At 47.4% G+C, this 13,951-nt stretch overlaps 1 protein-coding gene across 1 annotated transcript; it reads left to right on the top strand.

The window, feature by feature from the left end:
- Positions 1-2,787: 2,787 nt before the first annotated feature.
- On the top strand, positions 2,788-13,456 carry LOC308578195 (vomeronasal type-2 receptor 26-like; the record flags this gene model as incomplete). Its single annotated transcript, XM_081178452.1, has 5 exons — positions 2,788-2,949; positions 4,026-4,823; positions 5,501-5,728; positions 8,503-8,652; positions 12,311-13,456. The coding sequence occupies 5 exons, from the start codon at positions 2,788-2,790 to the stop codon at positions 13,163-13,165; spliced, it is 2,193 nt and encodes a 730-aa protein (XP_081034578.1). The 3' UTR covers positions 13,166-13,456.
- Positions 13,457-13,951: the final 495 nt, after the last annotated feature.

Below are 13,951 nucleotides of genomic sequence, written 5' to 3'. Positions count from 1 at the left end.
TGCATACTCTCCTCAACACATAATTCTAATCATTTGACAGTTTTATGTTCTTATGTCATGACATTCATGTTGATAATACTGCATAAGCAAATACTTTTGATAATAACACAATACACAAATAACAATGAATGGGGCAAACAACTTAAAGAGATGAGCCCATAATCACGATGCATCTGAACCTTGAATTTCCCTAGGCTGTGATTGTACCTTTAGCTCTAGGCCTTCACATTTTGGGGGGAAATGAAGGCTTGCTGGGTTATGGCCAATATCAGGGATGTGCAGATGAATTTCCTCTAGTTCTGGGCAGGTGAAGTTTGGACCTACTGAGCTAAGTGCCACCTCCTGCTAATTACTCTTCAAAAGAGATAATAAGATTCATAGGATTCCAAGTTGGGAGGATGACTCCTCACAGGTTCATCATGCATGATGCAATTTCCAAAGCAAGGAACACCCTGGAGAACAGATAATCCTCCCCATCATTAGCAGAATTGCTGGTCTTTGCTCTGAAAAACACAAAGTACTTCCAGAGTTCTTCTGCTACATCAACAATAACCATTTGAAGTTATAAAGATCTCACATTATTTAGAACTAGATTTGGGTCTAGGCAGGACTCTGTATCATTCCTGTTATGATCATTTCCCCTCTGTTTGTTAGGGCATTCGTCTTTGGCCACTGGAAAATTGGACCTCATTCTATGGCTCTTAATTAACACACATATCCAAGCTAACTGCTTCATCCTAACTGACCTCCCTTTCTTTTGGACAAACTGATTTGCAAGGTTGCACCATTTCCCCCTCTTTATACACTAGTGCTGTGATAACCGTTGCTTTGTATGAGGATTTTTAAAACAAAAAGAATTATTTTAGATGTTGTTGAGGTCAATCCTGATGAACGTGGTATGTGATGCTGCAGAGGCGAAGATGGGAGGCTGCGTTTCATGGCTCTGTTCTTCCAACAGAATCATGCTGGTTGCAGTGCTTCTGCTTGTATTGCTGTGTCATGTTGTGGGCCAGAAACATTCCATTAATTGTAGCATACAAGATGATCCCCTCCCGATCCCTCATGAATTTTACCATCCTGGAGACCTGGTCATTGGAGAGATTGTTTCTCAGGTCTTCTTCCTCCATAATCTCCTCTCTTTCCTGAAACAGCCGACACAGATTGTGATTAATGAGCCCATGTAAGGCACCATCTCTCCCTCTCACTCATGCTGCTTATTTAATAAGTTCCAAGTATAGTTGCTGAGAACTTATATTTAAGGAACAATTGTGTTTGTTCATATCTGGAGTGAGAAAAGTGGCACCTACAGCATATTGGTGGCAGAAAGCTCTCAAAAGTGTTCTTGAAATGTATGGAAGTTGTGCACTGTATTGGAATTAGGTTGGTGATTGGGCTGGGAAATTGAGGCACTCTGCTCAAGAGAAATGAGCAAAACCAGAAATAATAGAGGGAACAAAGGGGCAGTGGAAATCTCCCCAAAATGCATAATGAAGGCGGCTTATCAAAGGTTATGGTTAGCCACTACATAAAGGTGAGTCAAGCTGGGAGCAAACAGGTCATCAAGCTGCATATGTGACAGTATAAAACCATATGTGTAACCTGCAGCCCCCGTAGTCTCTTGTCTGCGCCATGAGATGGATGAGCCACCATTCTTGCATAAGAATAAAGCATTTTTGCTTTGCTACCCATTGCCTGTGATAGTCTCTGCCACACAACGAATCTCAATGTGGCCGAGTCTCACAAGAGCACTTCCACCAGCCTTGCACAGAATAGCTACAGGAGTGAGGAAGCATGACTAAATCTGGGTGATATTAAAGCTAGTTATTCCCTCCCACTGTCAAATATTTTATTGCTTTAAGTACATTGGAGATGAACCAGCAAGCAAATATGATGAGAAAATGTCTTGGCTAGATGCATTTGGAAATATAGTCTGGACCCCTCTGTATAGAATGAAGTAACGAGATTGTCAGCAGAGAGTTGGCAAAAGGGTCTGATTCTATATTACTTCTCTTCTTAGAGTTTCCTTTTAAAATACTAGGAAACACATCATCCCTGAAACACAGTCCTAAACTGGAACTGAGGAAGGAAATAATGATCAAATGGGGGGGGACCTGGGAAAGTGTGTGCCCATAGTGACATGAGAAAAGTTAGGATAGAGGAATCACATAGGTTCTCTCTATGCACGAATTTAAGGGAAAATTGTGCTAAGTTAATGGTGCAATGAGTTAAAACAATAATAAATAGAATAAATAGGAATTAAAGTGATTTTGGGAAATGCCAGTAAAAGGATGAAAATTGTAATCATGTGGCTGATTAGCAAGATGAATAATGAAAGAAACTGGGAGAAAGGTTAGGTATATAAGACTCAGGGAGAAAAGGCAGGTTATACATTTAATAACTAATAATGAATAAACATACTGATCCAGAAGAAATAAGATTAAAACTAAACAAAATATTTTATGTAACTTATGAAAACATGCAAAGAAAATCTTACTTCTATACTCAGTTGATTGGCAAAGGGAATGACTCAACTGAGGTTCAAACTGCAAGTCAATCTTGGAAACAAGCAGATGAGAGAAGAAGAGTATGAATGTCCTTTGGTTGCTTCTGTTACTGTTGTTTGTCAACAGCTATAACATCTGTAGTTTCCATGACAGTTCGGTGCCAAAGAACTACCAGCACATCCTGGCCTTGGCATTTGCTGTCCAAGAGATCAATGAAAACCCCGACATTTTATCCAACATCTCTCTGGGATTTCACATCCTCAACAGCTACTACACTGCCAGGATGACCTATAAGGCCAGCCTCAGCCTCTTTTCTGCACAGCGGAGGTTTGTCCCCAACTTCCAGAGTCACAACCAGAAGAAAGTGATAGCTCTGATCGGAGGATGCATCTCCGAAATCTCTGCGAATGTGGCCGTCATTTCAGCAATGTACAAGACTCCACAGGTAAGCCTGTTTCTGAGAGTATAGAGAGAACACATCATGGTGGGATCATCATGATTTCAGAAAAAATTCCTGTCATCCTTTGGATAAATGCAGGTTTAATGATACTGCTATCAGGTTTATCGACAGTTCATTGGCAAACTGTGCGGATCAACAAGTTTTAAGCAGGGCTTTGTTCTTTCCTGGATCCTGTTCAACCTTTTCATCCATGACTTTGATCTCTAGTTGGGAGCTGTATGCTGTGAACATTGTCTGACATAGACAATGGGGCGACATCGTCAGAGGGAAGATGTGGGGCCTGTAGAGGAGATCAGAAGCACCGAGAATCTGGAGGAACCAGTCCTGTCCCAAGGCCACCTGAAGTGCCTTTTAACATATAGGACTCTCCTGATCTCCCTCATAGCCTCTCTCGCAATCTGAAAGTCCTGCTTTCACCCCTGATTCCCCCTGAAGACTGAGGGTGGCAGATCGGGATGGTGACAAAATGTGTTAAAAGTGAGAAGAGGGAGCTGGGATCAAGCTTGCATGTTTGCACACAAAGCAATCTGACACCTTACTTGTATGAGCCCAAATGTGTACCAGCTGTCTGTGGTCTACCTGGCATATTTAGGTGATGATTTGTAAATACACTGTGTCCTCCATTGGCATTAAACAACAGGTTTACAGAATGCGCACAAAAAGCCCCCTTTTCTTTTTTTGTTGCCTGGATCCACCCCTTTGACATGATTCTGGATTCCTGTAGATCTTCTGTTACAGATGATGGCAGCATATGACCGCCTGAAGCAACACATTAAAATACTTCGAATATTTTCATGACTACCACATAGCAGAGACCCCCTTTTCTACAGTCCCAGAAGTAAGGACTAGTATTGGGAGTAAGAGTACTTAAACCGAACAATGCAATTACTTGCAGATGGTGTTATTCTGATATTCCACAGATAAAATGGCATACAAGTCTACTGGAATAGAATCATTGAACATACTCTTTTGAGTAATATTTATGCATTTTATTTCAGCTCACTTACGGATCATTTTTGCCAATACAACATGCCAACACTTTATACCCCTTTTTGTACCAGATGGTCCCAAATGAAGCCCAACAGCACATCGGGGTTGTGCAGTTACTCAAACATTTTGGATGGACATGGATTGGGCTTGGTGCTGTGGATGATGACAAAGGGGACCAGTTTTTGCAGACAATGGCCCCAATGCTTGATGAAAACGGCATATGTTATGCCTTCATCATGAGAATACCAAAATGGAATTATGTGGATGAGATGATAAAATATGTTTTACAACGTGTAGAATTCTATTCAATTGTCTTCAGGGAGAAAGCCAATGTGTTTTTTGTATATGGAGAACCTCCATCTTTTCAGGCTTTGAGAGTGCTGTTCTTTGTTGCACCATTCATAGAATTGCCACCTCTTGGAAAAGTCTGGATTGTTACATCTCACTGGGATTTTGCATCATTCTCTATTCAAAAGAACTGGGATTTACAAACCTTCCATGGTACCATATCTTTCACAGTTCACTCAAATCAGCCTGAGGGTTTCCAAAAGTTCCTTCAGATGGTAAGACCTTCATGGTTCAAAAGAGATGGCTTTATTCAAGACTTCTGGGAACAGGCTTTTGACTGTTTCCTAACAACGTCCAAGGAGTGGGAAGGAGAGGGGAATAAAACCTGCACTGGGGAAGAGAATCTGGAGAGTCTTCCTGGAGGTTTGTTTGAAATGAAAATGACTGGCCACAGCTACAATGTCTACAATGCTATCTATGCTGTGGCACATGGTCTGAATGCTATATTCCAATTCAAATCCATGCATAGAAGATTGAAAGAAGGACGAAAAACGGCATTTCAGAATGTGGAACCATGGCAGGTAATAAAATTAAAGAAACTTAAATTGAGATTTACTATAACTATGTTTAAGGTGTGGATACCCAGAGCGGTACTGTTAGCCCCAGAGCCATCACCCCTCCAGTTCCCTTCATGATCTCATGCAGCCTTTTCTTGTTGTAAAAGATGGGATGATACCTGAATTGGAAACCAAGTTATAAAGGCCAGTGTGATCAATGTGGGAACAATTTATACTCTTAGGTGCAGAGTGTGCTAGAGGCATGGTCTCACAAATCTATAGAAAGCTTGTTGAACACAAAGTTGGTAGCAAACTGAGTTTTAAGTTGACCTGGGAGTAGGACCCTGGGGGTGCTATCGATGAGGCATGTGGGAGCAGTTTTCTTTTGGTTTCTTTTTGCAAATCCACTTGGATAAGCAATGGCAGTCTAGTGAATTGTTTGTAATTCATAATCTCCCACCCATATGGAGGCAGGGAAAGGAAAAGAAAAATCAAATGATCCCATATCATGAACAATTCAAGAGTAGGACATGACTGTCCGATGGACGAAGCCCCCGCCTGTGCCAGGTGTGGGGAAGGCCCAGCTCTCCATGTGTTGCTGAATTGCAACTCAATCAATTGCGGCTTATAGAAGTTCTAGTGCAGCAACATATGTCCCTTTGTGAAATGGTTGTCCTTTTTTGTGTTATCCTTCAATCCAGGTCCATCGTTTTCTACAGAGCATCGTTTTCAATAACAGTGCTGGAGATAGTGTGCACTTCAGTGAAAATGCAGAATTAGTTGTAGGTTTTGATGTAACAAACTGGAGGATTTACCCCAATGGTTCAGTGATTAGAGCCAAAGTTGGAAAATTGAATCCTCAGGCTCCTTTTGACAAGGAGTTAACCATTCATGATGATCAGATTGCGTGGCATAAAAGCTTTAATCAGGTGAGACATAGCTGTGTGTGAGACCAGATATTGCCATGAAAATCAGCCTTGGGTCCCAAAGGTTGTTGGACTACAACTCCCATCATCATCAGGCGGGTTAGCCAATAATCAAGGAGGATGGGAAGTGTAATAAAATGCACCAGTATCTGGGAGCTGAATCCTGAAGGACGGGTATTGAGATCGGCTTCAAAAAAATTGGAAATTCCTTATTGTGTTCCAGATTTAATTTTGGTAAAATCCCACATAGTCTTTTTTTTTCAGTTGCTTGATTTCTGGTGTGGGGTATCCAGAGAGAATGTCCATTCACTGGATATTTCCATATTCTGGGCATGATGCTAGTAATTCATTTTCCATATTCATTCATGGTCATGCTGAAGTCTATCTCCTTATTAAGAAAGCCAATTAAACCAGGAGCTCAGAATCTTTTTCAGTCCTTTGCCCCCATTCTCTTAGGGGAAACCATCCAGGGATCATATGCCAGTGGTGGGTGGGGAAGAGGGAAGTGACTGCACCCAAAGAGGGTGAAGCAGCAGGCATGACTCTGGCCTGTGTTGAATAGGCTACATTCCAGCGATTCCAAACACAGAGGCTTCTGGATACATCCCAGTAGTTCTCTCTGTTCTCCACAGAGGCATGCAAGATGGATGATCACGGTGCAGGGTCACATTCTAGCCAAGCAGAAGAGCTCGAGGAGACGCAGAGCAGGGCTGGTGGGGGGGGGGGGGACATGGAAAGCATGACTTGGGATGAAACTTGAGGCATGAAGAGAAGCCCCCGCCCCCCATCCTGGCGTTTTCTCCCCAGGAATGATTATTACTATTTGTTACATTTCTATACTGCCCTTCGTTTGTAACACCAAAGTAACAAGCAAAAACAATACCCCCCCTGGCCCAACCCAACCCAAAGTGAGTAAGATACAGCGGAAGCACGACCTTAATCTGCCCATCTTAAATTCTCATTAGGTGTTGTCAGAGCTGCTTCCAGATCCTAGCTCACAGAGGATCACGCTAGCCAGCGGTCACTTGTAAAAGTCTTTTATTGAGTTACAGTTTCCATTCTCAAGCTGCTGCGCGCAGCTCTACGTCTTAAGGGTTAGACCGGCGAAGCTCCGTCTGAGTCTCCGCCCCTTGTACACCAACTTAATATCCTAGCCTTACTCCACCTTTTCCGCCTGACTGTTCTTCTCTGGGTCCCTCTGCCCCCCGTGGTCTCTTCCTTCCTGGACTCTTCTGACGCTGACCCCCCGGACCCTCCTGTCTCCTTGCGTCGGGCTTTAGGACCTGGCTCCCTTTCCGGGCTGCTTACTGCACCGCCTTCCTGTGCATTTGAACTTGGCGCGCGCGCCCAACCTTCCACTTTCCGCTTGACCGTTTCTTCGCTCTCCGATGGAGATGTGGCCACTCCTGACTCATGCCCTCCCCCCTGCTGCGAGCTGCCAGAGCTCGATACCTGGCGCCTTTCCTCCCCACTGCGCTCTGTTGGTGACGCTGGCCCCGATTTCCAACTGCTGCCCTCTGAACCCTCTCTGGACCCTTCTTCCTGGGGTGTCCCCCTAAGCTCCCCCCTTGCTCTGGCCACTGGCGCTCCTTTCTGTGAATCTTCTGATTCACTGGACAGACTCGGAGATCTTGGGTCGTCGTCGTCACTCATCTTTTCTTCGGACTCCTCCCCCTCGCTCTCTGTTTCCTCCCTTGCCCTCGCCTCTGCTCCTGAACCCCTGACAGGTGTCAATAAAAAAGATATTTGCTAAGCTTTGGGCCTTATCAATTCAGATGCATTTGTTCTATTTAAACTCTCTCTGGACAGAAGCAACATGGTTCAATTGAGGAATATTTCCCTGTTACCAAAAATATTTTTATTATCGTTAAAAAAAGAAAACCCTACCCCTTTCCTCAATTTCCCCTAGTATAGATGCAAAACATGGACTGGTTGCTTTGGCAGGTAGGATTTGTCCTCTGCACCATCTCCATCAGATCAAGGGGCCTCTGGGTGCCAAAGTATCTGAGCCCCACAGAGCCACCAAGGGATTCTGTTCAGGGATGCTGAGGGGTGGTCAGAAAGGCTATATCTGTCCAAAGCCCAGATGATGTGAGGGCCCATGACTTCCTGGCTGTCTCTCATGGTTCTGGGCTCACAGCTGCCAGGCTCCATGAGCATCTGCTATCTGTAGGCCATTGGCTCCTTAACCAGCTATGAAGACAACGGCACGAATACTGGAGAATAATGTGATGGAGAGAGGATGGCAGTCTTTCACATCTCACTCTGGGGTGGCATTTGTTCAGTGCACAGGTGGCAGCTGAGCTACGACATTGGAAAGAGGCAGAGAATATGATTCGCCTCCATAAACCTTTCTGCAATGCTTTATTCAGATCAGCCCAGGCTTCCTTCTGAACCCAGCTAGGATCCCACATCCTTGGGACTCAGCATGCCACTATCTTTCATTCTTAGGGTAGGCCAGCCCTCTTCAGGCGTTCGCTCCTCACACAAGTGGAGAGATTTGACAGGGCGAGCTGTTGACTGTAGCCTCTCCATCAGATCCATCCCTGTCTCCCTCCGGGTGCTGAACTCTGAATGCAGGGTCCTAAAACTGTTCTGAAAATGGATAAATGTAGAGGACACTCCCTGCTACAGATATCCAGCCCTCAACATGTGGAGGAAAGCTGGGACAGCTGACTGCTCCATGCTCACTATTCTCAGCACATAATGCTAATCATGCGACATTCGAATGATGGATAATATGCTCTTGCTAATCTTCCTTTCTTGTTTTGGTGCAGATGCTGCCTGTTTCTCTATGCAATGACAACTGCTATCCTGGCTACAGCAGGAAAAAGAAGGAGGGAGAGAAATTCTGCTGCTATGATTGTGTTCCATGTCCAGAAGGGACTATCTCTAACCAGAAGGGTAGGAGCAATACTTTTTTCCTAGAAAAATAGGTGACGCTACTCAACATGAACACATTTAACAAATTATACTTGGCAAGTATTGTTTACCCCAATAAATCATGGGAAAATCCAGGAAGAGAAATTATGATGCTAGTTCCCACCTTCCATGGTCATGGGTCTGGGGTGTGTAGGTCTTCTTTTAAGCCCATTAAATATTTATACCATTTCCTTCAGTCTCCCTGGTTGCTCTCAATTCCTTATTTGAAAAGATCTTTTGTCATGACATCTTCTCCCGGCTTTAATTGAAGTTTGAATACTAAGTGCTTGAAAATGTTAACAGGCTGTATGCTAAAAACAAGTTCTTCCTTTTACCTTAAGAAATGTATTTCTGGTTTCTTTGGAAGTAAAAATATTTCAATCAAATGAACAGCTGCCAGGTGAATCATGGGGTATCTCAAATAAAGCTCAGCTGAGGGTATCATGGGTATTCAGGAATCATGGTATGTGGGAAGGGTTGTAGAATAAAGGAAAGCACATCTAAAAACACCGGCAACCAGAAAAATTAATATGTGCAACAAAAGTCCTGCACAACACTCACAGAAATTTCACCAAACTTTCCTTTCCCCTTTGGAATAAAGTTAAATTTATGGAAACTTTCAACAACAACAGGAACAGTCACAACAAAATCATAATCATAATAGAGTATTGGAATAAGACAACAGCCTAGTGCATTCATGGTTTTCAACGAGAGCAGAATTTACTATTTCATGGAAAAACTATCTAGTAGACCAGTTCAGCATCATCCAGACTTTCTCAGTGAAATCACGAGTGTCCTTTGGTTGGTCAAAGAACGGCATGAACACAAAAAGCACTTTCATTTCTTTTTAAAATAAGATTTTATCAAGGCTTTTTCACAATACAACAAGTCAAAAGAAGCCGCTCTACATAAAAACAGAGCTAGAGATAGAATGCCGAGTCCTCCCTCCGAAGCTGCTCTTGACTCTGGTCTCACTCAGGAAGTGGGGGCCCTTCTAGCTCTCACCTGGAAGCTTTGGTTTTCCCAGTCCCTCACCCTGAGAGGTTTTCCCTTCCCTGCCTCTCACTCAGGGTCCTCCCACCAACTATTTGCCCCCCATGTGTGCACAATCCCCCAACAACAAAGGAAAGGAAAGGAAACCCAAAGAAAGTGTTAAATGTTTGGGAAAAGTCAGAAGCCCAAGGCAGTATAAGTTCCTCAACTACGTTTATTTAACATTTGTCAATGACAACAGCTCACTCATAGGAACACAAGAACCGAACTGACTGGACAACACAATAATAGTGCTGAGCATGAACTGACTGTTGACAGTTGACAGTTGAAAGTGCATGCGTTTATATGCCATTAGACCGTTCGTCTACCAACGCTTATACGATTGGTTAGAACGCGCCTTCTAACATAAAATGTGTTACACCCAATACATAACAGAAAGCAAAAGAAAGGGGAAAGGGAGAGGGAGGAGAGGAATTTCACTGCCTGCCGTAACTGATTCTTTCAGGTAGCTGTAGGTCATTATCTTGACGTTTTTAATTGTTCCATCTTCTCCCCCTCCACCCTCCAGATATGGATGCCTGTGTCAAGTGCGCAGAAGAAAACTACCGTATTTTTCGCACTATAGGACGCACTTTTTCCCCTCCAAAAATGAAGGGGAAATGTGTGTGCGTCCTATGGTGCGAATGCAGGCTTTCGCTGAAGCCTGGAGAGCGAGAGGGGTCGGTGCGCACCGACCCCTCTCGCTCTCCAGGCTTCAGGAGAGCCCCACCGCCAGCCCCACAAGCTCGGGGGACAGCGGGAGAGGCGCAGTGCGCCCTTCCCGCTGTCCCCCGACTTGGTTAGAAGGCTGGCGGGGGGGGAGCCTGCTCCTCCCCCTCGCCAGCCCCGCAAACTCGGGAGACAGCGGGAGAGGTGCAGCGCACCATTCCCGCTGTCCCCCGACTTGGCTAGAAGGCTGGCGGGGGGAGAAACCTGCTCCTCCCCGTCGCCAGCCCCGCAAACTCGGGAGACAGCGGCAGGGGCGCAGCGCGCCTTTGCCGCTGTCCCCCGACTTGTCTAGAAGGCTGGCGGGGGGAGAAGCCTGCTCCTACCCGTCGCCAGCCCCGCAAACTCGGGGGACAGCGGCAGGGGCGCAGCGCGCCTTTGCCGCTGTCCCCCGACTTGGCTAGAAGGCTGGCGGGGGGAGAAGCCTGCTCCTCCCCGTCGCCAGCCCCGCAAACTCGGGGGACAGCGGCAGGGGCGCAGCGTGCCTTTGCCGCTGTCCCCCGACTTGGCTAGAAGGCTGGCGGGGGGAGAAGCCTGCTCCTCCCCGTCGCCAGCCCCGCAAACTCGGGAGACAGCGGCAGGGGCGCAGCGCGCCTTTGCCGCTGTCCCCCGACTTGTCTAGAAGGCTGGCGGGGGGAGAAGCCTGCTCCTCCCCGTCGCCAGCCCCGCAAACTCGGGGGACAGCGGCAGGGGCGCAGCGCGCCTTTGCCGCTGTCTCCCGACTTGGCTAGAAGGCTGGCGGGGGGAGAAGCCTGCTCCTCCCCGTCGCCAGCCCCGCAAACTCGGGAGACAGCGGCAGGGGCGCAGCGCGCCTTTGCCGCTGTCCCCCGACTTGTCTAGAAGGCTGGCGGGGGGAGAAGCCTGCTCCTCCCCGTCGCCAGCCCCGCAAACTCGGGGGACAGCGGCAGGGGCACAGCGTGCCTTTGCCGCTGTCCCCCGACTTGGCTAGAAGGCTGGCGGGGGGAGAAGCCTGCTCCTCCCCGTCGCCAGCCCCGCAAACTCGGGAGACAGCGGCAGGGGCGCAGCGCGCCTTTGCCGCTGTCCCCCGACTTGTCTAGAAGGCTGGCGGGGGGAGAAGCCTGCTCCTCCCCGTCGCCAGCCCCGCAAACTCGGGGGACAGCGGCAGGGGCGCAGCGCGCCTTTGCCGCTGTCCCCCGACTTGGCTAGAAGGCTGGCGGGGGGAGAAGCCTGCTCCTCCCCGTCGCCAGCCCCGCAAACTCGGGAGACAGCGGCAGGGGCGCAGCGCGCCTTTGCCGCTGTCCCCCGACTTGTCTAGAAGGCTGGCGGGGGGAGAAGCCTGCTCCTCCCCATTGCCAGCCCCGCAAACTCGGGGGACAGCGGCAGGGGTGCAGCGCGCCTTTGCCGCTGTCCCCCGACTTGGTTAGAAGGCTGGGGGGGGGAGCCTGGTTTTGCGGGAGGCGGGGGAATCCCCCGCCTCCCAGGAAAGCCAGGAGAAGCCGTGCAGCCCTTTTAAAAGGCGCGTGGCTTCTGCCGGTTTTGCGGAAGGTGGGGGAATCCCCCGCCTCCCAGGAAAGCCAGGAGAAGCCGTGATCTCTTTAAAGGGTTTGCACGGCTTCTGCGGGCTTTGGGGAGAGGTGAGGGAATCCCCCCACCTCCCAGTAAAGCCAGGAAAGCCCTGTGCAGCCCCTCCGCCAAGGAGAGGCTGCACGGGGCTAAAGGGGAAGCCAAAACAGCGAGCGGGATCCATCCCGCTACTTGCCTTGGCTTGATCCATAGCTGCACGCAACCCCTCCGGCAGGGAGAGGTTGTGTGCAGCCTGTACGCTGCTCTTTGGGGCTGCGGGGGGGGAAAAAGAATTTTTTTCTTGAATTCCCCCCCTAAAAACTGGGTGCGCCCTATGGTCCGGTGCGCCCTATGGTGCGAAAAATACGGTACCCAAACCAGGCCCAAACAGGGTGTATTCCAAGGGGGCTGAGCTACCTCTCCTACCAAGAAAAGTTAGGGCTCAGCTTAGCTGTCTCCGCTCTGGCTTTCTCCCTGATCACCACCTTCGTGCTGGCGACTTTTGTGAAGCACAAGGACACGCCCATCGTCAAAGCCAACAACCGCAGCCTCACCTACCTCCTCCTCCTCTCCCTCCTTCTCTGCTTCCTCTGCTCCTTGCTCTTCATTGGTCAGCCTGGAAAAGGGACCTGCCTCTTCCGACAAATGACTTTCAGCATCGTCTTCTCGGTGGCCCTTTCCAGTATTCTGGCCAAAACCATCACCGTGGTTCTAGCATTCATGGCAACCAAGCCCGGATCCAGAATGAGGAGATGGGTGGGGAAGGGGCTGGCCAATTGCGTGGTCTTTTCCTGCTCTTTCCTTCAAGCTGGCATTTGCACCCTTTGGCTAAGTGCTTCCCCTCCATTCCCAGATACAGACATGCAGTCACTGAAGAGTGAGATCATCCTGGAATGCAATGAGGGTTCAGCTGCCATGTTCTATTGTGCTTTGGGCTATATGGGTTTTCTGGCTGTTGTGAGTTTCCTTGTGGCTTTCCTGGCCAGAAAGTTACCTGACAGTTTTAACGAGGCCAAATTCATCACGTTTAGCATGTTGGTTTTCTGCAGTGTTTGGCTGACCTTTGTTCCAACCTACCTGAGCACGAAAGGGAAATATATGGTAGCCGTGGAGGTCTTCTCCATCTTGTCCTCCAGTGCTGGGTTACTGGGTTGCATCTTTTTCCCTAAATGCTACATCATTGTGCTGAGGTCTGACCTGAACAACAAGGAAAGCCTAATAAGGGGAAGAAAATAAATATTGGGCATATCCTTCACTGACCTTAAATTGAGAAGTATCATGATCTTTGATAAATTTGTGTCTCGTCTCTTTTCCTCTCTGTTGTATTCATATTTCTTGGCCCACCCAGACATCTTGATGATTTATGCTCATCATGTCCACAAAATATTTCAGGTGGTCATAGCTTCACTTCCAATCAGTGCATATCACATAATTTCCTGCAACCTATTATTCCATAAATGTTTTGGTATATTTGTGTCCTATTTTGATTGCGCTACTGCAATAATTTGGTTGCACAGGCAAAGTATCCCAGAACACACTGAAGCAGAATAGAGATACAAATAATGCACTATTACAGAACGTGTTACAAAATACCCCTACAATAAAACACCAGTCTGGATGGCTTCCTTGTTTCATCATCATCATCATCATCATCATCATCATCATCATCATCATCATCACGATCATCATATATGCCTTCCATCTGACTAGGTTGCCCCAGCCATACTGGGCAGCTCCCATGAAATTTTTTAAAATACAATGAAACATCAACCATAAAAAACTTCCCTGAACATGGCAGCCTTCAAATGTCTTCTAAAAGTCAAATAGTTGTTGATCTCGTTGACATCCAATGGGAGGGCGTTCCACAGAGAGGGCACCACTGCCAAGAAGGCCTGGTTCCCTGTAACCTCAATTCTTGCAGTCAGGGACCCATCAGAAGGCTTTTGGAGGTGGATCTCGGTGTCCAGGCTGGATGATGGTGTCTCCACAGATGGCTGCAGAGAAAGAGTTTTCTTGTTCCCT

This window comes from Podarcis bocagei, assembly GCF_964188305.1.
Source record: "Podarcis bocagei genome assembly, chromosome: W".
Lineage (NCBI taxonomy): Eukaryota > Metazoa > Chordata > Lepidosauria > Squamata > Lacertidae > Podarcis > Podarcis bocagei.
This window is presented reverse-complemented; position numbering and strand designations above follow the sequence as displayed.